Source organism: Pseudocercospora fijiensis (assembly GCF_000340215.1).
Source record: "Pseudocercospora fijiensis CIRAD86 unplaced genomic scaffold MYCFIscaffold_1, whole genome shotgun sequence".
Lineage (NCBI taxonomy): Eukaryota > Fungi > Ascomycota > Dothideomycetes > Mycosphaerellales > Mycosphaerellaceae > Pseudocercospora > Pseudocercospora fijiensis.
In genome coordinates, this window is record NW_006921532.1 from 10,174,245 (window position 1) to 10,196,519 (window position 22,275).

The 22,275-nt window shown below is 49.2% G+C and overlaps 10 protein-coding genes across 10 annotated transcripts; 6 read left to right on the forward strand and 4 right to left on the reverse strand.

Annotated features, from left to right (window-relative positions):
• Positions 1-215: 215 nt before the first annotated feature.
• On the forward strand, positions 216-762 carry MYCFIDRAFT_185716 (uncharacterized protein; the record flags this gene model as incomplete). Its single annotated transcript, XM_007923852.1, has 4 exons — positions 216-269; positions 436-464; positions 521-637; positions 702-762. The coding sequence occupies 4 exons, from the start codon at positions 216-218 to the stop codon at positions 760-762; spliced, it is 261 nt and encodes an 86-aa protein (XP_007922043.1).
• Positions 763-1,135: 373 nt separating this feature from the next.
• On the reverse strand, positions 1,136-2,786 carry MYCFIDRAFT_97362 (uncharacterized protein; the record flags this gene model as incomplete). The annotated part of the gene is made up of 3 exons (XM_007923853.1): positions 1,136-1,318; positions 1,392-1,671; positions 1,786-2,786. Coding segments are annotated over 3 exons (1,464 nt in total), but the record flags the coding sequence as incomplete, so codon positions are not given.
• Positions 2,787-3,229: 443 nt separating this feature from the next.
• On the forward strand, positions 3,230-4,187 carry MYCFIDRAFT_71496 (uncharacterized protein). Its single transcript, XM_007922139.1, has 2 exons — positions 3,230-3,726; positions 3,783-4,187. The coding sequence occupies exons 1-2, from the start codon at positions 3,336-3,338 to the stop codon at positions 4,043-4,045; spliced, it is 654 nt and encodes a 217-aa protein (XP_007920330.1). The 5' UTR covers positions 3,230-3,335; the 3' UTR covers positions 4,046-4,187.
• A 438-nt stretch (positions 4,188-4,625) lies between these two features.
• MYCFIDRAFT_128438 (uncharacterized protein) lies at positions 4,626-5,481 on the reverse strand (the record flags this gene model as incomplete). The annotated part of the gene is made up of 2 exons (XM_007923854.1): positions 4,626-5,090; positions 5,233-5,481. 2 exons carry the CDS (start codon positions 5,479-5,481, stop codon positions 4,626-4,628), a joined length of 714 nt encoding a protein of 237 aa, XP_007922045.1.
• Positions 5,482-6,134: 653 nt separating this feature from the next.
• On the forward strand, positions 6,135-7,653 carry MYCFIDRAFT_49010 (uncharacterized protein). Its single transcript, XM_007921870.1, has 4 exons — positions 6,135-6,231; positions 6,525-6,741; positions 6,798-7,108; positions 7,160-7,653. Exons 2-4 carry the CDS (start codon positions 6,594-6,596, stop codon positions 7,250-7,252), a joined length of 552 nt encoding a protein of 183 aa, XP_007920061.1. The 5' UTR covers positions 6,135-6,231; positions 6,525-6,593; the 3' UTR covers positions 7,253-7,653.
• A 275-nt stretch (positions 7,654-7,928) lies between these two features.
• MYCFIDRAFT_55822 (uncharacterized protein) lies at positions 7,929-10,936 on the forward strand. The gene is made up of 2 exons (XM_007921995.1): positions 7,929-10,269; positions 10,322-10,936. Exons 1-2 carry the CDS (start codon positions 8,193-8,195, stop codon positions 10,792-10,794), a joined length of 2,550 nt encoding a protein of 849 aa, XP_007920186.1. The 5' UTR covers positions 7,929-8,192; the 3' UTR covers positions 10,795-10,936.
• A 269-nt stretch (positions 10,937-11,205) lies between these two features.
• MYCFIDRAFT_76744 (uncharacterized protein) lies at positions 11,206-12,162 on the forward strand (the record flags this gene model as incomplete). The annotated part of the gene is made up of 1 exon (XM_007922293.1): positions 11,206-12,162. One exon carries the CDS (start codon positions 11,206-11,208, stop codon positions 12,160-12,162), a length of 957 nt encoding a protein of 318 aa, XP_007920484.1.
• A 69-nt stretch (positions 12,163-12,231) lies between these two features.
• Positions 12,232-13,732, reverse strand: MYCFIDRAFT_170866 (uncharacterized protein; the record flags this gene model as incomplete). Its single annotated transcript, XM_007923855.1, has 11 exons — positions 12,232-12,273; positions 12,322-12,436; positions 12,486-12,564; positions 12,603-12,643; positions 12,680-12,718; positions 12,752-12,892; positions 12,948-13,329; positions 13,365-13,476; positions 13,516-13,530; positions 13,582-13,683; positions 13,718-13,732. 11 exons carry the CDS (start codon positions 13,730-13,732, stop codon positions 12,232-12,234), a joined length of 1,083 nt encoding a protein of 360 aa, XP_007922046.1.
• A 27-nt stretch (positions 13,733-13,759) lies between these two features.
• Positions 13,760-13,986, forward strand: MYCFIDRAFT_170867 (uncharacterized protein; the record flags this gene model as incomplete). Its single annotated transcript, XM_007923856.1, has 2 exons — positions 13,760-13,856; positions 13,883-13,986. The coding sequence occupies 2 exons, from the start codon at positions 13,760-13,762 to the stop codon at positions 13,984-13,986; spliced, it is 201 nt and encodes a 66-aa protein (XP_007922047.1).
• A 629-nt stretch (positions 13,987-14,615) lies between these two features.
• MYCFIDRAFT_115350 (uncharacterized protein) lies at positions 14,616-16,770 on the reverse strand (the record flags this gene model as incomplete). Its single annotated transcript, XM_007923857.2, has 2 exons — positions 14,616-16,497; positions 16,559-16,770. 2 exons carry the CDS (start codon positions 16,768-16,770, stop codon positions 14,616-14,618), a joined length of 2,094 nt encoding a protein of 697 aa, XP_007922048.1.
• Positions 16,771-22,275: the final 5,505 nt, after the last annotated feature.

Below are 22,275 nucleotides of genomic sequence, written 5' to 3' on the forward strand. Positions count from 1 at the left end.
AACTCATTTCATTATGAGGCACCGTATGCCACCATGACGCTATACTCCGCCATGACTTCAAGTTCTTGGACCTGCATAACCTCCAAAGCACTTTTATGACATCCAGAGCTGCTCACATTCAAAATTCAAAATTCAAACACATCAACAGCTGCCGCTTGTCGATCGAGCAGAAATCCGTTCCCAACAACACACGATAATTCGAAAGATTCACAAACATGCCACGTCAAGTAGCTCCACCACCATCAGGCGAATTCAGAAGCCATTCAGTGGTAGGAATATAGAACACCTTACCCGCGATATCGATACAAAGAGTCCGAGGAACTGATCGAAATAATCTAAGGCGCACCAACTCACTCAGCTCACTCAGTCGAAGTTCTCGGCGAGCCAAACAGGCCAGCATCAATCCGCATGATTCAATAAAATGGCAACAACAAGTCTTCAGAGAAGTCTGGCGATGTTCCAAAGTCAGTATTGATGATCCCACCTCTATTACTCAATAGATGCTGACTCTGGTCACCAGGGACGATGTCAACGAACTCATGAGCCTCGTCTCCGCGCTTCGCGGCTTTCCATCTCATCCGAGCAAAGACGTATACGGCTTAGACGCCACACTCGACCTCACGACTTTCGATATTCAGTGGGGAAACCGCAGATGAGGACCCCGCTGCGAAGAGGATCAATGAGTTGGCTGCTGAGCAGAGGGATGAGTTCAAGAGGATTGTGGATTCCATTGAGGCTTTGGGCAGGACGTTTGCTAGGTAGGGTAGTGCTGTGTAAGCGTGGATCGGTATTGAAGGGAGCTCGCTCTTCGAAAACATCCTAAGGTAAGCGTGGTTTGGTCCAGTCGTATTTTCTCCTGCTTCAATCTGTTTTCGATTCTATGTAGTCCGAGATTTGATCGGCTTTGCATTCGTCTCTCAAAGTTTTTTACCATTTGCCTTGCGTCGACGATGAATGGCAATGACGCCCGTCCAAGTCGATGCAACGCTCTTCCATATGCCTTCGATTACGTTCATCGTTTGCAGACTTCCATTCATAGCGCCGAAAAGGAACAATGCCAGATACGACAGGAAGAACTGTTTGTCCCATGCGTCAGTAAAGCGCAAGTCTAATTCGAGTAGCACAACGGACTTACAATCACAGTAAACGCAATCCAAAACGTCCTCGCAGAGTACTTGATATCATCCAACGGCACAGAAAAGTATCCGGTCATGAAGCTGACCGGCAGGAAAAGAATGGTAGCTTTCGTCAAAAGCAAAGTGATGCGCGTCAAACGGTCGACATCCAGAGATTGTTTGATAGCAATGAGGCTAAAGTTCTAATCTGAACATCAGCTCCGGACTGCTGCGAGCATTGAGCAGGAAGGTAGGAGATGAACTTGCCATCGAAACCAAAGAATCCTTCTGCTTCAAGTATTCCTCGACTTCAGAAAGTGCGTACAGATCGATCAGGTCTCGTAGACGTTTGAACCGAACTCTTGCAGCCGACGAAAGGCTCACGCCCAACAAGCTGTCCTTCTCGCGAATAATGATGCCCCCAGGGCCTGCGCGTATTGTGTTTAGGGACGCAGAGTCCTCGCTACCGACCACCTGGCTGTTTTGTAGAGAGGCCAGAGTCGCGGGTTGAGGCTCAATCAGACGATCTATGATCCTGTTGTAACTCTCGTAATGTCTGCGAAGAACACCTAATTCCTTTCCGATGCTGTCAAGGCGGTCGATGTGTTCGAGTGTAGGTTGCTGGAACATTGATTCTCGCAGTGAGGAGAGTTCGACGCCATAGCGGGACTCCTTGCGGGCGATGAGGGTATAGGAGTTGTGCCAGTTTTCGAACAGGTAGTAGAAGAGCAGCCCCGGGGCGTCAGATTCGCGATGGGCGGTTTCTTCGGGCGTGCTGCCTATGCGTGTGCGGATCGGGAGCAGGGTAAGAGGGTTGTGTGCAAGAAGAGGCGCGGATGTCACTGTGGATAAAGATCGAAAGACGTTGACTAGATTCCTTCTTGTCTCTGTGAGGATCCGGCGTTGGAGGGAGGTAAAGTGCCCGTTTGCGTATGGGAAAGGGTCTTCGTGGATGGAGATCACCGTGTTATCTTCACACAGCAAAAGCCAGGTCCACACACGTGTGCATTGGGGAAGCAATGGGTGATCACTAATCGAGCTTCCAGCATCGGAGTGACTCGAGTTCGCCGTCTTGTTGCCGTAGAGTGAGTTGAACCCTAAGCACACATAGTTTCGTCCAAAGTCCACCGAAGAGTAATGCCAAATGTCTGATGCGATCTTGTACAGGTTACCGCGAACACTGGAGGCCTTGCTCGTGATGGAAGAATGCTCAGAAAGCTCGTCATTGGCAAGCTTTTCCACCTCCGGATCTTTAATTTCGAAGGTGACGAGCTTTCGACCCCATAATGATCTCTTTCTCACCTGCTTGGAGAGTATCGTCCTTGATTGCGAGTATGCTGGCTGCTTTGGATCGGAGCAGATCAGAGCTAAGAGCCGTGGCGAGAAGTCGTATCGCTTGCCCAGTTCTTCAAGCACCGGCACATGCGCGAATGGATACCAGAGATTTATCCAGCGGCTGCTAATACTTGAAGGTCGAGGGGCTTCGAGCAATCTCGCAATGCTCTGGACGGATAGATCGAAAGCTGCCCAAGCGGTATCGTCAGAGAAGTCGACGATGAAGCTTCTTGCGGTGTGCGTCTGCACCGCTTGCATCAGGCCGTCCAAATTCGATGGATTGTCCATGCAACGGAAAGAGCGCTGCACATCGACATCTCCCACAGACAAGTAGTATGTCTGTGCATCTGCAATATCTCCCGATCCTGTGCCGTCCGGGTGCTCCATCTCCGAAGAAATTCATGGAGGAGTGACGGGATGCATGGACGGACGGGATTGCCGAGCATACTTCTATGCCCGGCAAGCAGTGCCAATGACCATGCCTCTGTCATGCTGTCGGGCAGCTGTGACACAGTGTACTGCTACCGACAAAGGCGTGGAGGTATCATGCAGCATATGGTGCGCGGCGTATGGGGCAACGCTGAGACAGATATCATGTGCTGGAGGCCAAGCTGAGACGGGTGAGCAGCTGCAGGTCCAGTCACGGCCAGCAATATGCTGCGGAAGTGGTCATCGATCTTGCTGAGTCATGCCGAGATGCAAGCGCCAAGACCCCACGACACTTTAGTCAGCGGCACTCAAAATACCGTCCGCCACTTCGCACCCGCCATCCTTCTTGCATCCAATCCAAACCACCACCACCGTCACATCGGACGATCGCAACTACGGACCTACGCAAAGCCACACCAATTGCCACTGTCAGCGAGTAATTGGAAGACCGCAAGCATGTCGAAGATCACGGTCGCCGGTGTGCGTACGAACGTACAAGAACTGCTCAAGTACTCCAACGAGGAGAAGAAGCGCAACTTCCTCGAGACCGTCGAGCTCCAGATCGGCCTCAAGAACTATGACCCACAGCGTGACAAGCGTTTCTCTGGAACTGTCAAGCTCCCAAAGGTCCCGCGCCCAAACATGAGCATCTGCATTCTCGGTGACCAGCACGATATCGATCGTGCTAAGCACGGTGGTGTCGACGCCATGTCCTCGGACGATCTGAAGAAGCTCAACAAGAACAAGAAGCTCATCAAGAAGCTCGCACGCAAATACGATGCTTTCATCGCTTCCGACTCCCTCATCAAGCAGATCCCGCGTCTCTTGGGTCCAGGTCTATCCAAGGGTAAGCGCAAATCTACTTCGGTCGTGCCTCGATCGCAATAGCTAACAACCACGTAGCCGGCAAGTTCCCAACTCCAGTTTCCCACGCCGACGACCTCTCCGGCAAGATCACCGAAGTCAAGTCGACCATCAAGTTCCAGCTGAAGAAGGTGCTGTGCATGGGCGTCGCCGTGGGAAATGTGGACATGACCGAGGATGAGCTGATCGGCAACATCATGTTGGCTATCAACTACCTCGTCTCCCTGCTGAAGAAGGGCTGGCAGAACGTGGGCAGCTTGACCATCAAGGCCAGCATGTCCCCGCCGAAGCGTCTCTACTAGATGCACACACGCTTTCTTTCACGAGCATGCATGCATGCATCTGGGTTGGATGGGCTTCATCGAGCGTGTAGCTGTCCCCGTTGATAGTCGGAGCTGCTCGCCTTTACTGGTTGAGTAGACAATAGAGCCTCGAGTCATCCAATCTTCTGTCTCACATCTCTCTTTTTGCGTTTGATCACGTGAATTATGCCGCCTCGGTCTCCAGACGTCATTACCAGGCAAGACATGGTGAGGTGCAATCAGCATAGAAGTTCGCTTCGCTACTAGGCTGTTTTACATTCATATCCGGCCAGTGAGGCAAATGTCTATCTATTCCAATTTGAACAATGCAAGTCCTCCCAATTTGCAATTTTTATCCTCGCTGCAAGCCCGTCAGAAGACGATCTCGAGGTGAGTATGCATCCTCGTGCGGTACACGTGTCTTACGTCCAGTCGCGATATGGTCACAGAATGAACGGCGACGGGTAAACGTACACACGGGACTTGCTCTGAAGCGTACACCCAGCTGGTAACCTTCGAGGCCACAGCAGTCCACGCTTAGCGATGGAAAGCCTTGGCACATTCTAAACGCGATGCGAGATCAACGCAGGCCACACATAGCAAGGACGACGTTGTGTGTGGCGTCTTCAGCATTAACATCGCCAAGATACCCTACTTTGCCGCGTCCACATGCCGTAAATGCAGCTGGTGTTTGGCTGAGATCCTCGATCGGCGAAGGCGGAAAGACTGATGATTCGATATGCGACGTGTTGGAAGGAAGGTAGACGGCGTCCGATCTGTTGACATTCTGCAGGTGCAAGGCCTTCTGGCTGTAGTGCGATATCAAGCCAGTGGTGTCAACCCGAGCCATATAGTCGTTGAGGTTGTGTTCCGTGCGATGATAGTCGCCGCACTCCCATGATAGGTCGAACTTGGAGAAGAGTCTGTCGACATCTGACTGCTGGGAGTAACTTGGGAAATGACAGCAGAAAACGAGCGTGCCACCACTTCGAACGAAATTACTGGCTTCGCCGCACAGCGTGGAGTTCTTGGATTCAGTTAAGGCCTGGGATGTGTTAGACAGGGTCCTGAAATCATGCCATTGTATTGGCAGCCTATCATGCAGCAACGACAACAATGCACGATTCTGCATGAAGACGCGAATGGGAACTCAAGGCGTGAGGCCACGCACAACGTTGAGAACCTACCTGGTCGGTTGCAAGGACGACAGGCCGATGTTTGCTGTTGAACAATGCGCTTGCTGCGGACCTTGAGGTGATGGTATCGACGTCTGCCTTGGCCTTCAAGCCTTGCAGAAGTCTTGCATATTGATCATCGAAGAAGGACTCTTTCTGCAGTTGAAGCAGGGCGACTCGTGGCCGCGGCCGAGGTGGTCCGAAGAATGGCCTGGGAGCCTGGGTTGCGATTGAGGAATAGACAGCAGATCTCGACGGCATGCTGGACCTGCAGCAGCTTCTGAAGGTAGGAAATTAAGGATACACATGATGAGGGAGTGAGAGGAAGGCGTGTAGTTATATGGAAAGTGCGTGCAGTGAAAAGCGGTGTGGGTGACACCGCTGCGTGAAAAGACCAGGTCACGGTTTCATGACCAACAAATGGGAGATTCTCAGGCTCTTGCGATCCATGCAAAGCCAGTACGGGGCAGCAGAAAGGGAAGCATTCGGGACAGAAACGTGCAGGCGCGTGTGGGCACGTGAAATAGGCCTGCGGTGAGTGAATGCTGCGGGTTTCATGTGCATCACCTTCGCACAGCTTTGGGGGTACAAAGCATCGCTTATTGTGCACTGGTCGCGTCGATGGCATCCCTTTGAGCATCGGAGCGCTCCAAATCTGACGTGTCGGTGTCGACCATGCGCCAGTGCTGCCCATCAACGCCGTCCACGAAGAACGCGGTTGATGATTGCGACGTCGACGGTCGGACAGTATTGAACGCAGGCCAGAGCGCATTTCTGGAGAGACGGTGAGAGGGCAGCGGGAGCCATCCTTTCGTTAGCGCACTTTCAGTGCTAGTCCAAATCGGGTGGCCTCGCAAGCAAGTTGTTCTTTCCACTCATTATTGGACCCTGGTGCTTGGTCGCAACCTGAGTGCCGCCTCTGAACTGGTCACCACCACAACCACACAACAATCCGAAATCCCGTTGCTCCACGCGCGACCCATCACATCGCAGGATCAAGTGCCGATATTGGTGAGTCTCGCACGCTCTTTGATTGCTGCTGCCTTGCCTTGCGCCTCGGGCCTGGCGGCGGTCAGCCGTACGGTATCGCTGGCCTGGCCTGGCCTGGGTTCAAATTCAACAGAATGTCGCAATGGCCCCAAAGAACACCTGTGCACGACCGCCAAGGCAGTCACTTTCTCTGCATGGCATACAACTTGCGGCGCAATGGCTCGGGAATATTGCTCTTTCACTGGCGATGACTTTGAGGTCACGACAGCAATAAGTTTACGCATCTACCACGGACGCTGACGCATTCTCGGCAGTAGCACTGATTCAGAAGCATAACCACCTCTCTCACCTCTCCAATTTGAACCCCGACACGTACCGCCAACATGGGTCTCACATTCTCGAAGCTTTTCGATCGCCTCTGGGGCAAGAAGGAGATGCGTATCCTCATGGTCGGATTAGACGCTGCAGGAAAGACAACTATTCTCTACAAGTTGAAGCTCGGTGAAATCGTTACCACCATCCCAACCATTGGTGCGTGCTAGGAATTGATGAAGAAGCTGGCCGAGGCTGACAGTTTGGGCAAATAGGATTCAACGTCGAGACTGTGGAGTACAAGAACATCCAATTCACCGTTTGGGATGTCGGTGGACAGGACAAGATCCGTCCTCTGTGGAGACATTACTTCCAGAACACCCAGGGTATCATCTTCGTCGTCGACAGCAACGATCGTGATCGTGTCGTTGAGGCTCGCGAGGAGCTCCAGCGCATGCTGAACGAAGACGAGCTCCGAGATGCCCTTCTCCTGGTCTTCGCCAACAAGCAGGATCTGCCAAACGCCATGAACGCCGCCGAGATCACCGACAAGCTCGGTCTGCACAGCTTGAGGCAACGTGCCTGGGTAAGTCGACACGCTACGCACGGAGACGGGATAATACTGACAGTGAGCTAGTACATCCAATCAACTTGCGCTACATCCGGAGATGGTCTCTACGAGGGTCTCGAGTGGCTGAGCAACTCGCTGCGCAAGGCTGGCCACAACTAGATGTACTCTACCCACCGAAACGTATGACAAAGCACGAATCAAGGATATAAACACAGACAGCACATGGTTCCCGTGCTTCGGAATTGCCACACCTTAGACTCACGTTTGCGGCAGCAGGACAAGCAGAGAGAATGGGATGACAGAAGGGCGCTGGAGGCTTCATGGGAAGGCCGCAGACTGGGAAACTGGTTGTCTCTGCCCTCTTGGTGATTAGCTAGCATGCTGGAGTCGTGTATCTTGTTTTGATCATATCTCTCTACACGTGGATGCTGCTTTCGCGGGCTGAGGGCTGCATTACTGGCGGTGCTTCTTTGCAAGGCGTTGCTTCTACTTTCGGGAGATCTCGTCATGTGTAAGGAGCCGCGTCTAGGAGTATGAAAGTTTGCATTTGAAGAATTTCGCAAGTGCCCCGTAACGTATTCCTTTGACGCTTGTGGGTTCCAGTAATGTCCGACCGAACGACGACTTGACAGATTTCAGACCGCTGGCCAAGCGACAGAGCAACATGGAGTCCCTGAAGTCGAGTCGCTCGTCCTGTACATACGCCTCTGCTTGTTGGTGTGTGATGTCGTGTGCCTGGCTTGGCATGGGCGAAGGTGGGGCGAAGCATCGAAGCTCGATGCGACTGCTGAAGTGCCAAAAGCGCAAAAGTGCAAACAGACAACTCCATCGGCGAAATCTTTCGCTTACGCCCTGTAGGGCTTCTTCCACCTCTCACACTGCAGCGCTCTCGTGCCCAGTATATCTTCCATGGTCTGAGAAGACTAAGCTTCCAGTGTCGACTCGTCCCTCACCCACGACAGCAGCCAGACATCCATCAAGTTCAAGAAGCCGAGCCTCTCCCTTCAATCGTTCCTCACGCCCGACCGTATCATCTGGCTGGCCAATCCATTTTCTCGCACGCTACTGGTCCTAGCCTAGTTTGATACTGCTCGCAGACATGTCGCAACAACTCCCATCAAAAGAGCAAACGCTCTTTCGGCACCTTGTCCAGAACTACGAATCGAAGCAGTACAAGAAAGGTCTGAAAGGCGCCGACCAGATCCTCAAGAAACACCCGACACATGGCGATACACAAGCGATGAAGGCGCTGATCCTCAACACTCAGGGCAAGTCAGACGAGGCATTCGATCTCTGCAAGCAAGCGCTGAAGAATGCCATGAAATCGCATGTGTGCTGGCATGTCTACGGTCTTCTCTGGCGCAGTGTTAAGAATTACGAGGAAGCGATCAAGGCGTATAGGTTCGCATTGAAGCTGGACCCGGAGAGTCAGCAAATACAAAGAGACCTCGCCCTGCTGCAGGTGCAGATGAGAGATTATGCAGGATTTGCGGCAAGCAGACACCAGATGCTGCAGGCTAGGCCCCAAATGCGGCAGAATTGGACAGCTTTGGCCGTCGCACATCATCTCGGCGGCGATCTTGACAAGGCAGAGAATATCTTGCATCGATTCGAGGAGACGCTGAAGACCACGCCATCCAAGAGTGATATTGAACACGCAGAGGCTGTGTTGTACAAGAATACGATCATCGCGGAACAGGGCGACTACCAGCGAGCATTGGAGCATCTTGAGTCAATATACAGAACAGCATTGGATCGAACGGCAGTCATGGAGTACAAGGCGGCATATCTGCTCAAGCTTGACAAGAGGGCTGAAGCTGAAAAGGCATATCGCGCACTTTTGGATAGGAACGCGGAGAAGAGAGAATACTATAATGGCTTGGAGAAGTCGCTCGGACTCGAGCGTGCGAGTTCAGAAGACGAGGAGAAGCTGAAGGAAATGTATCAATACTATGCGGACAAGAATATTCGAAGTGATGCTGCTAGGCGGATACCACTCGACTTCCTGACCGGCGACTCATTCCGAAAGCATGCCGACTCATACCTCCGAAGGGCCTTCACGAAGGGTGTTCCAAGCACGTTCGCCAATGTCAAGCAGCTCTACTCGGACTCTGCGAAACGTGACACCATTCAGCAGCTTGTCGAAGAATATGTCAACGAAGAACCTCAGGCAAACGGAGGAGCGGAACAAAATGGCAGCGCCGATGGCTCTCACAAGACGAATACCACATCGAAGAAGCATAGTTGGCCTTTGAGCGTGAACTACTTCCTGGCTCAGCATTACAACTATCACCTGTCTCGCGACCTCGCAAAAGCACACACTTACAGCGAGAAGGCGATAGCAATCAACCCAAGCAAGACCGACTACACGTACCATATGACTCGCGCTAGGATATTGAAGCACAAGGGCGACGTCCCAGGAGCATCGAAGGCGATGAACGAGGCGCGGGAAATGGATCTAAAGGACCGGTACATCAACACTAAATGCGCCAAGTATCAGCTCCGAAATGATGAGAACCAGGCCGCTCTCGATACCATGGGCCTGTTCACACGCAAAGAGGCTGTTGGGGGCCCACTCGGTGACCTCCTCGACATGCAGTGCGTCTGGTTCATCACCGAAGACGGCGAGTCCTACCTTCGACAAGGAAAATACTCGCTAGCGCTGAAGCGTTTCAAGGCACTCTATGATGTTTTTGATGTGTGGCAAGAAGATCAATTTGACTTCCACACCTTTTCACTCCGGAAAGGTATGATCCGAGCATACATTGACATGGTCCGATGGGAAGACAAGCTCCGCGAGCATCCATTCTTCTCGCGAGCAGCATTATCGGCAATCAAGGTGTATTGTCTCCTTCACGATCGGCCCGAAATAGCGAAAGGTGGAGCAAATGGCGCAGAGAGCGCTGCAGACAAGAAGAAAGCTGCGAAGAAAGCGAGAAAAGAAGCTGATAAGGCTGAAGCGGAGCGAAAAGCGGCTGCAGCCAAGAAGGCCAACCCGGCGCCGAAAGATGGCGAGGAGACTGCGAGAAAAGAAGATCCGGATCCAGAAGGCTTAGAGTTGCTGAAGACCGAGAAGCCGCTCGAGGAGGCCATGAAGTTCCTTCAGCCTCTCCTTGATCTGAGCCCGAACGACATCAATGCTCAGATCGCAGGTTTCGAGGTCTATCTCCGGAGAAGTAAGTAACATGCGATCGGATGCGTGGTGAATTCTTGCTGACCATACCACAGAAAAATACCTTCCTGCCCTTCGATGCCTCCTCGCAGCTCACAAACTCCAGCCTGACCACCCAAAATGCCACGAGCTTGGTGGTCGCTTCAAGCTCGCCCTCGACACGAACAACACATTGAAATCACTACCTGAGCCGGTGCAGAAGGTAATACAAGAACACTACCTTTCTAAACTGTCGCCAAAATCGTTAGAAGAGTGTAACGAGGAGTACTTGACACAGCACAACAGCAGTGTCCCTCACATCCAATCAGTCGTCTACTTCAGACACATTCTTAAGCCCAACGATGAGTCGACACGCACGAGAGCCGTGAAGGATCTCCAAACCACGCTCACCGCACCACACATCACAATTGAGGAGGCACAGCATGGTTTACAACTTCTGAAAGATCTTGGCGTTTCGGAGGCGGAGCGGAAAAGCTATGTTGATGCAGCTCTCAAGAAGTTTCCCGAAGCTACTTTGTTCAAAGCATGAGAGCCATGAGGCATTGGTATTTGGTGTTCAAAATGCTCATGTTCAGGCAAGCATGGCGCTACGAGAGTAATTAGAGGTGCAGACGATTCCCAGTCCCACATATGCATAGCGTTGGGACAAGCAAAAATCGAAGAATGATTTCAAAGTTTGGTCCTTTCTCCTTTCAGCGAACATCCAGGCGTCTATCATCTTTTCTCAACAGGCCCATGAGCTGATTGACCGTTCGCGCATCATGGCAGATTGAGTGAACCGTTGCCAAAGATTCATGCTTTTCAGAATACAGACACCCATGCTTTTTGAGTTCCCGCCTCCCGCTTATCGATACGAGCAGCACGAAGAAATTCCATCTCCCATCTCCGGGACTTTGCGACCACACAATCTCTGTATTTCAGACCATCCAAAGCGCCCAGCATGAAGGTTGGCAAGCCTCAATCCAAGCGCGTGCCTGTGCGTCTGCGGCACAAGATCCAGAAGGCTTCGGCGAACAAACAGCGCAAAGCACGGAAAGATGCGAAAAAGAACCCACAATGGCGAAGTCGTCTGAAGAAGGACCCTGGTATTCCCAATCTCTTTCCATACAAGGACAAAGTGCTCGCAGAGATTGAGGAGTCAAAGCGTTTGAAGGAGGAAGAGAAGCTGCGGAAGCGCGAGTTGGCACGAGCGCAGAGAGAAGGCCAAGCTGTTGCGGACGAAGTGGAAATTGAGGAGCAAATGGACGATGCAGACGAGGTCGAGGATGAGGTCGATGAGAATATGGACGAGGGTGAGGGCGGTGCTTCCTCAAATCCCATGGCTGCGCTCGTAGCTTCGGCACAAGCGAGAGCAAAGACCTACGCACCCGCCGACGATGAGGACGATGATGAGGATGAGGACGAAGAAGAAGAATTCTCGGGGTTTCAGGACAAGAGGAAACCAACATCCACAAAATCTAAGGCCGGTGTCCGGCCATCGGCGCCAAAAGCGAAACCACTGCCCAAGTCGGTCCTCGCAGATCCAATAAAACCTGTCATGCGCCTCATTACGAAATTGTCTGGCACACAGACTGGGGTCCAGCAGATATTGGACTATTACAAACTGCCTCCACTTGTCACAGCAGGAAGTGACACCACGACGAGATTCCTCATAGACGTGGCAAGAAAGAAGGGAAGATTGGGACCTGGCGGTGTGCCGAGCTTAAACGGTGCTGCGCTGGCTGTGTTGGGAGATCTGAATGAAGGCAGACTGAAGTTGGGCCTAAGTACAGAACCTGAGAGAAAAGTGGGTGATGTGGTTGTGGTGGAGAAATTGGGAGAAGCCTTCAAGATTGAGGGACTCTTTGGTGATGAGGAGCCTTCCAATGCTGGCGGAGAGATGGAGGTTGAGGCGTAATACATCTCGCACACATTTCGTGGAGCTCCTGTACTACTCGGCTCTAGATCAAGCGATGCTACTGCTCGTTTATGAGTAGGGCTCTCGAGATCGCACAGCCTCGCAGCGCGCCTGCATGGTGAACATTCGAGTCAGGACGCACTAGGTACCCCTGGGCACATTCGGGAAGCCATATGATGAGAGTCCGATGATCGTACTTTGTCTTCTGGAGTCACAGCTGCGTAGCCAAAGAGGAGGATCTATGCATTTCTGGGGTGGTTCTGGAGTCTGGGCGCTGGGAGATACCGCTTAGGATCGAAAGATAATCAAAGCAGTAGCTGAACTATGCTTTCAAACCAGGATCGAGCATAAACCAATGCATCGATATCCAGCTAAAGCCCCATGATGTATGATCAAGGCAGACTCACTGCGACCACATGCTGATGATGAATTGTCTGTACCTTTGAAAAGCGACAAGCATACATCAATAGTATTTTCTTTTCTATGTACATACAACAGGTGATGCTACATAACTGACGAAATCTGGTCCCGTGGTGCAGTGGCAAGCACATCTGGACTCATGTTGGCTTAGTTTTGGCTCAGTTTCAACAACTGAACCATTGCGATTGTCTTCAGGGTGTCTCCCTGAGATCCGAAGACCTGCGTTCGATTCGCAGCGGGACCTGTTGATCCATATCCACGCCACGCTTTTTGCTGGATTGAAGCTCCTTTTTGGATCACAATTTTGGTGCTTGTGGTCAAGATCTATCTCCTTAGCTCCTCCTCTCTTTCATCGGCCGTAGTACCGTTGAGCCAGAAAACGTTCTGGTAGCTTTGCTTTTGACCCTGATGTGCGACAAGAGCGCGATGCCAAGCTGCATGAGCACATTACGGCCAGGCCCTGCTGTCGGGAATGCAATGATGTCGAGAAGTAGATGTCGGCGACGTTGAAGATGAAGTGGACTGCGACCGTGGACGTGAATATGCAAGCCCAGTACGATGCATGTCTTGGAGAGAGAGGGAAAAGCAGAGATTCAATAATGATCGCAACGCCCGTTATGAGCATGAGTATTCGTGGCGATAGTATGTGAAGGAAGAAGCCACCGGAGATGGCGAGAAAGCAGCCTACTATGCCAGGCAGGCGTACCAGGCCCGAGAAGGCGCTCGCAGGCCGGGTAGTTGATGAAGCTGGTATGTGTAAGGCATCGGCGACAGTTGGTGACGAAGTACTCGTTCAGCAGGCGTGAGACCGTGACGGAGAATACGAAGCCAACTTCTTTCCATACGGATTCCAGGGGCTCCCTCATCGTTCAAGGCGTGCTTTCTCTGTTTCGCCTTTCATGGTGGAATCGTCATCGGGATCTTTTCGATGACTGTGGTCTCAAGTTTCTGGGGAACTGCTGCATTCAGTAGCATACCGGAGTACGCTATATTGGCAACAGAGGGAGAGAGGTATGGTAAAGGGTTGAGGTCGTTGCCGACTCGCAGGACCTCACCGCTGCCCATGAATAGTGCTTTCTGTAGCCATACGACGACCCGGAACTGGAACAATAATGGCGCGAGAACATAACATGACCTGAGCAATCCGCATCCGTAGACTATTTCCGGGTGATGGCTGATGAAATCGAGCACTCGCCAGCGCTATAAGTGTAGACGACTTTGCTGGCAGTCTTTCTGTCGTGCCGTCTCATTGGTAAAATTTCCTTCTCTGCCCTGTGCTATCATTGTATCCTTTGTCAAGTTCCGCTTCGTAGCAAGGCATCAGTATCGGATGAGGTTCCAGTTCGATCGGTCCAGCGGGAACGGCAAGCACAGACCATTTTCTTGGCGTTTTTCCGCGCATAAATTTGTCTGCTCCCTCGCGCTCCTCCTTCGAAAAGACATCAGTAGAGTTGACTACACGTCAACATCAAGGCTCTGCTACGGCAGCTTGCTGAGGGCTATCCAATATTCTCTATGGGTTTTCTTCCGTTCCCGGCCTTGTAGAAGGATGTTTTCGCGTCCGTCTTTCCTACCAACCGCGTCAAGTCCAAATCTTCTCTTTGGATCGGGGTTGTGGGATGGCCGCTACAGCTACACACTTTGTCGACTTTCATCAGTGTGGCCTTGAATGAGGAGGGTGCGCTGGAGAAGGAAACATTCGTGCCAGAAAAGATGCCGTGTACACGCGGCATCGAGGAAAGAGCTTGGGGATCTTTTCTTGCTTGATCTCGGCGAGCACTCTACGCGTGGCACTCAGAATAATGCGTTGTCGCGGTCTGCCCGAAACACTATCTCGCGGTGTGCTATGTGCCTCGCTGCGGCAGCTTGGAGGCTTGAAGAGAAGGATCAAAATCACGAAGACTCGGTGGTTTTGGCTGCTAATAGCTCAATGTAGTAATGTGCCTTTCTCGGGCCTCGAGTAAGGAAAACGTTCTATTGTCGTCGGGTTGCTTTGTAGACTGCACTTGACAAGCGGCGACTTATATCACCTCTCACTCATCATCGCTGTCATCCCCGAAAATAGCCCTGAAAACTTCTTCGCCAGCCTTCTTGCCTTCGAGAGCGTCATTTTTCTCAACGTCGACCTCAGCTTTCTCCCTTTGCACCTGCAAGGCTTCAGCTAACACGCCTCCCTCTCCGCTGCCTCCTCTGGCCTGGAAGTTTGCTTCCATCATCATGCGATCAATGCTCGCCTGGCTGACGATACCCAATCTCTTGCTCTCTTCTACAGTATCACTACGATCATCACCTGCGCTGCCAGCTGCCACATTTGGAGGTGGTCTGACATTGAAGCGCTTGCAGAGTAGACGGCTTGGGTAAAACGATTCCGTCTTTCGCGTCAGAGGACCGTAGAGATTCATCTTGGCGGCCTTCTCAGCAGGATCTTCTTCTTTTTCCTGGGCCTCTGGAATAGTGTCGGGTCGGTCTGATGCAAGCTGGGGAGTATCGCTGCCAGAAGTGAATCGCGACGCCATGAGGCCCGAGACTGGCTTGAAGATCTCAGCTGCTTCGACGAACTCTCTCATCTCCTGTGCCCATTCTTCTAGGCTAGAGCCTTTGGGACGTTGTGGCAAGTTTGACTGCAAACCTGCATTCAGCTCGAGGTAATATTTGTAGCGCTCACGTTTCTCTAGATCTTCCGAATACGGCATCCATCCAGTCCTACCTCGATTCAGAGCAGCAGCGGCTGTTTCTTTGCTCAGGCTCGGCACCAAATCCCAGAGGGTGCGTCGTTTCTCAGCTTCGCTCTGCTCGTAGCCCTTGGGTGCCTTTTCGCCTAGAGCAGCAGGCAGATTAGTCTTCCCGCTGGCCGCAGCAAGCTTATCGCGCTGAGCTGGAGTGAGAAAATCGAAAATCGATTTACCGGGCAATTGCTCTTCACCGAGCAAATCTGCTCGAGCTTTGGGATCCAACGTCGACGCTTGGGCAGCATCAGCGGTGGACTGATAAGTTGCCTTCGTTGTGTTTGCGGCACTCTGACCAGCTGGCTTCCAACCGGATGGCACATCAGGTGGCGAGTAGTGATGGTCTGAAATGATTAATGATGCAGTCGCAAGCACAAACCCGTCGAGAGGTATTCGTCCATCGTGGCATTTCCGGAAGTTGGCCACATCAGCACTTCGCTGCGCAAGTTTCTTGGATTGCTGAAGAGTCGGCCTCACCACATTTGAACTGGCATTGCTCGCCACCAGACCACCTTTCCTCCCCTTCTTGTCGCCTCCAATGATTCTGCTGTAGTTGATTTTCGGGCCCATCGAGTACGGATCTTCTTCGTCTGAGCCATCATCATTCAGCACGCCAACTCCAACCCCAGACTTGTTCAGCGGTTTTGGTTTTGTAGCCACCTTTGACTTGCGACTCAAGATTCTCGAGTCCACGTCGCTGTCATCGTCTTCCTCGTCTTTACCAGCAGCACGGCCCATGCCATCAAGGCCGGTTTCACCTGCAAAACCCAGTCCTTTGCGATCTGTCTTGCGTACAAATCGAATCATGCGTGAGTTATCTGGTGCAAACAGATGAGTCTCGCCAGTCTTGTCTCCAGCAGCTCGCCGTCTGACTTTTGGACCGATGCCTTGTCCTTGGCGCCAGCCCATTCTTTGCAGCAGTTTTATGCCTTTCGTTTCACCTGTACTTCTGAACAAGTCTGAGATCATGCCTCTGGTGCCATTCGCACCAGCTGTGTTGCCTAGGCCAGCAAAGGCTCCTTGCGTCTCCAGCTTCTGCGACTCAGCCTGCTCGGCGAGGTCTTCTTCGTCCATAAAGTCCTCCGGTCTCTGCTGTGCGCCATCTTGTTGAGGCTTGGCGCGGTTGCTGCGCGAGGAGACGAATGTGCTTGGGGTCCAGCCTTCTTTCGATCCGACAGTGTTGAAGTACCTAGCAGATGTGTCAGCAAACACTTCAAGGCATTTCAAGATACAGGGAGGACGTTTCGTACCCTGCGCTGAAGCCACCGGTAAAGGCTCCGTGTAATCTCTTCCGCCCACGCTCATCCGTCACTTCCTGTTTCCAGACAGGGACGTAACTTCCATCGTCGCGAGCGTTCTCCTCGAAAGGGGGCAGCGGAGTGCCATATAGAGCGAATGGCGCGTGGTGAGGTGGAGCCTCTCGGTCGGACTCAAATGCAGCTCTGGAGCGCTTGAAAGACATGGCTCAGTACCTGTTCACCACAAGCCAGCATTGAGATGGTCTGTGAATCTGGATCGGCCACGCGCGACTCACCTAGATCCACGCTCCAGGTAGGCGAGGATCACATGCTTCGGGGAAATGTGCGTGAACGTGAATGTGTCAAGATCACGGCGGCACAAGGCACTGATCAAGGGTTCGGAACAGGCTTGATGTTGATTGCCAGATTGCCTCATGACGCAGGCAGGCAGGAAGGGGGTTTAGATGCATATGGACATCTGCTGCTGACATTGACAACGCTTAGAATAGAAGCGGGTTCGGCAGTGGTCTGATAGAGTGCGAGGCTAATTTGAAGGTCCCAGACTCCCAGTCATCAACCAGTGTGACTGGTTGGCTTCTGCAGAAGATGAAGTGAAGGTGGATGGGGATGGGCAGCAATAATCACGAGGACCAGCTACATCCCATACAGAGGCGACATGCCAACGCCTGATCAGGTTGCTCTCATCGACCAGAACAGGAGGACTCGAAGCGTATACCGCAAGATGGTGTGTTGCAGGCATTAATAAATAGCCATTCACGCGCGGACCTGGACCGTATCGCCGTATCCGGGGTTCCGTCACACACTCCTCCCCGCTGTTCGCGGGGGTTCCGGCCATACGTAAAATCGCTTTTTCTTAGTAGGCTATACGTAAAACTCGATATAGTAGTAGATTCTAGGCCTATACAGATATCTAGGTATATATAGTATTAAACCGCGAGTCTAAGTATTATATTAGCTAGTTTATCTAAGTATATAGTAGCTATAGGACCTTACTATTGCTATTTCTTATATAATTCTTAGTAGTCGCGTCTACCTTATTCTAAAGCGTATATTCCTCCTATTTCTTATGTTTATAATTCTACTATATAGATTATATATAAAACTTAGTATAAGGCGTAAAAAGGATAAAAAAGTAAAGAAGGTATAAGCTAAGCGATTAACCGAGGTAGAGAGGATAGAGAGGGTAGTAGAACGCGTCGTTTTAAGATACTACGAATTAGTAGCTAAATCGGATTATAAAAAGGTTAGTATTCGAGCGCTCTATAAGAGTAAGAAAGTAACTCGCCTATATTCTCGTATCTGCTAGTAGTTAAGAGGCCGTAGGTTGCTATCTAGTCGTCTATTAACTAATGCTAAATTAGACGCGAGTCTTAAGAGATAGCGCTAGTAGATTATTATTAAAAAAGGGACGAAATAGATATATTCTTACTAGTACCGCTAATTACTATTATAGCGATAGATATACTAGTAAGCCTACTACTAGAAGAGATATCGAAGGATATAATACCGCTATTTAGTATAGATTAGGTAGACCGCTTTCTAAAGCGCTATAGGCTTAGTAAGGTTAAGTCGAAGCCGATTAAGGTATAGTAGAAGGAAGCTTACGACCCTTCTATAATAGGGAGCTAGTTTAACTGTTTTAAGGTAATAATAAAGCGACTAAATATAAAGCTGCGGAATATATAGACTTTCGATAAAACTATCTTTTAGATTAAAATTAGTAGTAACGAGTATACTATTATAATAGATACAAAGCGGCGCGCCTAGACTAAGTATAATAGTAACTATACGTATATAACTATCGTTAAGACTGTAAATGCGTTTAGTAAGGTAGTAGATTATAAATTAATCGTAAAAGGCATAATAGTCTATTAGGACTAAAGAGGTTATACGTAATTAGTATATAACTAGGCTCGAGTATAGCTAGGGTCTTAATGCCTTAGGTAGGGCTTGGCGCTTAGCAATAGGCTAACTCTCCTACCTTCCTCCCTCTCCTTCTAGATTCTTATTAAATACTGCTTGTGCCTACTGCTACCCTATCTACCTACTAATATAACCCTTCTTATATAGTATTCGATCTACCCTTTAAGGATAGTAGCTAGATAGTCCTTATTTTAAGCTTTTGGTAGTATAGCTACGAAAACCGTTAATCTACCTATATTACGCCCGAAGAACGGGACCTATACGTACTATTCTGTTAAAACAACCGTACTAATTATTAAGCAAGGCCTTCTATATAGCCTACTATACTAAGTTAAGCATACTAAACCGATACCTACTAATTCCGCTATATCCGCACTATAGGGGCCTATAATATATTATCGGTACTACCCCTTATTGCAATAGCCGGCTTATTACGAAGTAATAACAACCGCGGCGCCGCTAGTAGCGCTAGTAATAACAACACTAGTAGTATAGAGCCTATTAATAAAGAACCTATAATTCTAGGTAATAATCTAGAATTGCCCGTTAACGATATTCTTAGTAATATTGTTAATCGACGATATAGCTAACTAGCCTTTAGGCCCTAACTAGTAGGGAGACTTTAAGAAGCTACTTAAAACAGGCTTACTGCCCTACGTTAAGAATAGTAGCTAAAGGATAACCTCCTCGAACTCTATCGCCTTTAGGAAGCCCCGATAACTACTACTAGACTAATAGCAGAGCCTTTATTATCTATTTAGAAGAGGAAGGATGCTAAGCTTAGAGACTATACTATGTTTAATAGCTCTAGTCGAAAGCAATATAACGACTATATTCGTAACTACGAGCTTAACTAGCGAAATGCACTAAGGGCCCTTCTAGACGACTATTTATAAGGATATACTTATAGCCCTGCGAGTGCTAATAAGTCTAGCAAAGCGGGCGAGCGCGAAATAACAATCTACGCAAGCTGTTAGTACCCTCTACGCAACTTAAGCTAAAAGGGCTTGTTTATAAGCACACGTTAATCTATAGAAACTATTAGTATACATACAACCTATTAATTGGCAGTAGCTACGGCACATAGTCGCTATAAGTACGGATTGCTAATATAAGCGATACGCTTATACTAGCGATCGCTTATAGCCCTATAGCAGCTGTTGTTTAATAGAATACACTTAAGCTATTCAAGTCCTACTTATATCAACCTCGTTACTATAGTGCTCCTGCTAAGTTGCCTCTTGCTTACTATCCTATGTAGCCGCTATGTCTATTTCCTATAATGCAATTGCTTCCTAGATGCCTATTACATCCTACGGATTGTCGTACGTAGCAGCCTATTAGGTAGTTATCGCCTCGTATGCTATTTCCTCCTATGTATTGCGATCTTCTACGCGTATAAAGACTTTAACACTACGGCGGAAGTATAAGGTAACACCTAGTGCTAAAGCTAGTCTATATTCGAACTTATAATCGAGCTAGTACTATAGATACTAATTAAGAAAGCAACGGGCTAATTAAGCAACATTAAGAATATCGCCTAGTTACATTAAATTATATGCATAGCGAGAGATATAGTCTCGAGGAGCGACCGGCCTTAGCTAACTCGATTGCTGCTAGCCTTGTTGCCGTAGTATTCGTACCTACTCGACTTGCTTCCGATTTGCCGCGACTCGCTAAAAGAAGTCTATAGCTAGCGGATTAGTTAGGGCTAGCTATATTGCAGGAAGACTATATGCTAGGTAGCCGCTATTTCCGGGTAGCTATTAACCTTATTAACCTTGTTAACCTTATTAACCTTATTAACCTTATTAACCTTATTAACCTTGTTAACCTTAAGAGATATATAGAGGGGCCTACTAAGGAAATTGCTGCTTAAAGGCCTCTACTAATCCCGCAACTAATAGTGTATTAGTAGTTCTATCTCGTAAGGGCTAGCGATAATCGTATAGCTCTAGCGGTATATGCGTAAAGTTACAAGCTAGACGATTAAGGTTAAAGGGAAGCTATAGATTCTAATAAAGAATCTTCTATATCTATTCGGCACGAGCGATAGCCTATAGATCTATTCTTAGGCGCGCTATCTCTTGCTATCGACGCTGCTCTTACTATACGGCCTACTACCGAACTAGCTAATCTTAGCGCTTCTTCTATACTTCCTTGCGATTAGAAACATTGTTGCGCGAAGGCTACTAGGCCGGATTCGGGGCTTCCGACGAGAGAAGGTTATTAGGAGGGAGTAAGCGCTAAGGGCGGCGACGTATATAGTTAGCGTATCGAGCGATTACTAACCGCTAAGCCTTGCCTTGCTTAAAGCGTTTATAGAAGTTAAATAGCTTATTAAACATTAGGTTATAGATGTTCCGTGCTCTAGAGACAGCAATATAAGACAGGCTAGGGGTAAAGTCCTTCTTAGATATATCTAGAACAACCTTGTCTAGGGTTATACCCTAGGACTTATAGACAGTAACGGCGTATACAATAGTAGCCGGAAATTGTGTTCGTATACAACGTATATCCTATCGCTAATTGTAGAGCTATTCGCGACGAACGGGAACTATTAGTACAACACCGGCTAGAAGATTATACTAGTTGTCTAGGTCGTACTGCGCGTTTAATATCGGACTATTATATCGATCGAGCTAGACGAGTAGAACGGTAGGAAGATACTAGACAATCTTATTATAATCGTTACTATTGTCCTCCTAGACAATATTACGAATAGTGCCTATACTACCGTTAATAACACCTCCCTCTACCTATAGGTTCTAGGTTACTATAATACGGGCGCTAATATATAGAGGTAACCGTAGGTAAAGATTACTACTAACATCGTACGATGCCTAGGCTATATATAAACTGCTAGAGTGTTCGGTAGTAGCAACAGAGATCGGAGTATTGTTGTCGCATATAGCGTCCTAGTTAAAAGCGTTTACCTGCTTCTTATATAGGTAGAGACGGAGAGCATCTTTAAATAAGTCTTGCTCTATAGGCGAAAGATTAGCTTTAAGACGCGTAACTAACGTATCCTAATATGCGATCGTAATGCTCCCTAGAATATTGCGAAGGCCCTCGAGAGCCTTACGGAATGTATAAGATAAGGCATCTGTGCCCTGCTATCGCTAAATTACATTAAGTTAAATAGTCTAATTAAACAGCTAATACAAAGTGTATCCGGCGATATCCTCGGGTATATAAAGATCTTCAAGCCTAGAAAACAGAGGTCGACCGCTAATAGGTAGCAACTAGTAAAAGTCGCCTATAATAACAATACTTCGGCTGCTAAACGGTACATTATCTCTAGCTTTATTAAGAGTACTAACTTGTCGTAGGCGCTAATCAATCTAAAAGAGTAGTATTAAGTCGATTATAGACTTCTTATTAATAATAATGTATACTACATCGTTAACCGCGGATCGGAACTAATTAAGTGCCTATCCCTCGAGGGGGATATACTCCTTTAACGTTAATAGAAGTCGAAAGAAGGAGTGTATCGTACGACCCTTAATACCGTTAGCAGCGGATTTAGTTAGAGCTAGGCGAATAATTGGAATTAGGACCGTAAGGGTAGCACTGCTATATTCCCGCTAGTTAGTCTAATTAAACTAATCTATAATATGCTCGATTTCGGACAACAACGTATCGATAACGAATAACTTCCTAACCCCCGCTTTACTATCGATATTAAGCAAGAACTAGCGATCTGTCGGGTAAGTAAGCTAGTCGTTCTAGTAACCGACAATGTAGTTAAATAGTAGCTTCTAAGTAGGAGCTAAGCTAGCAAT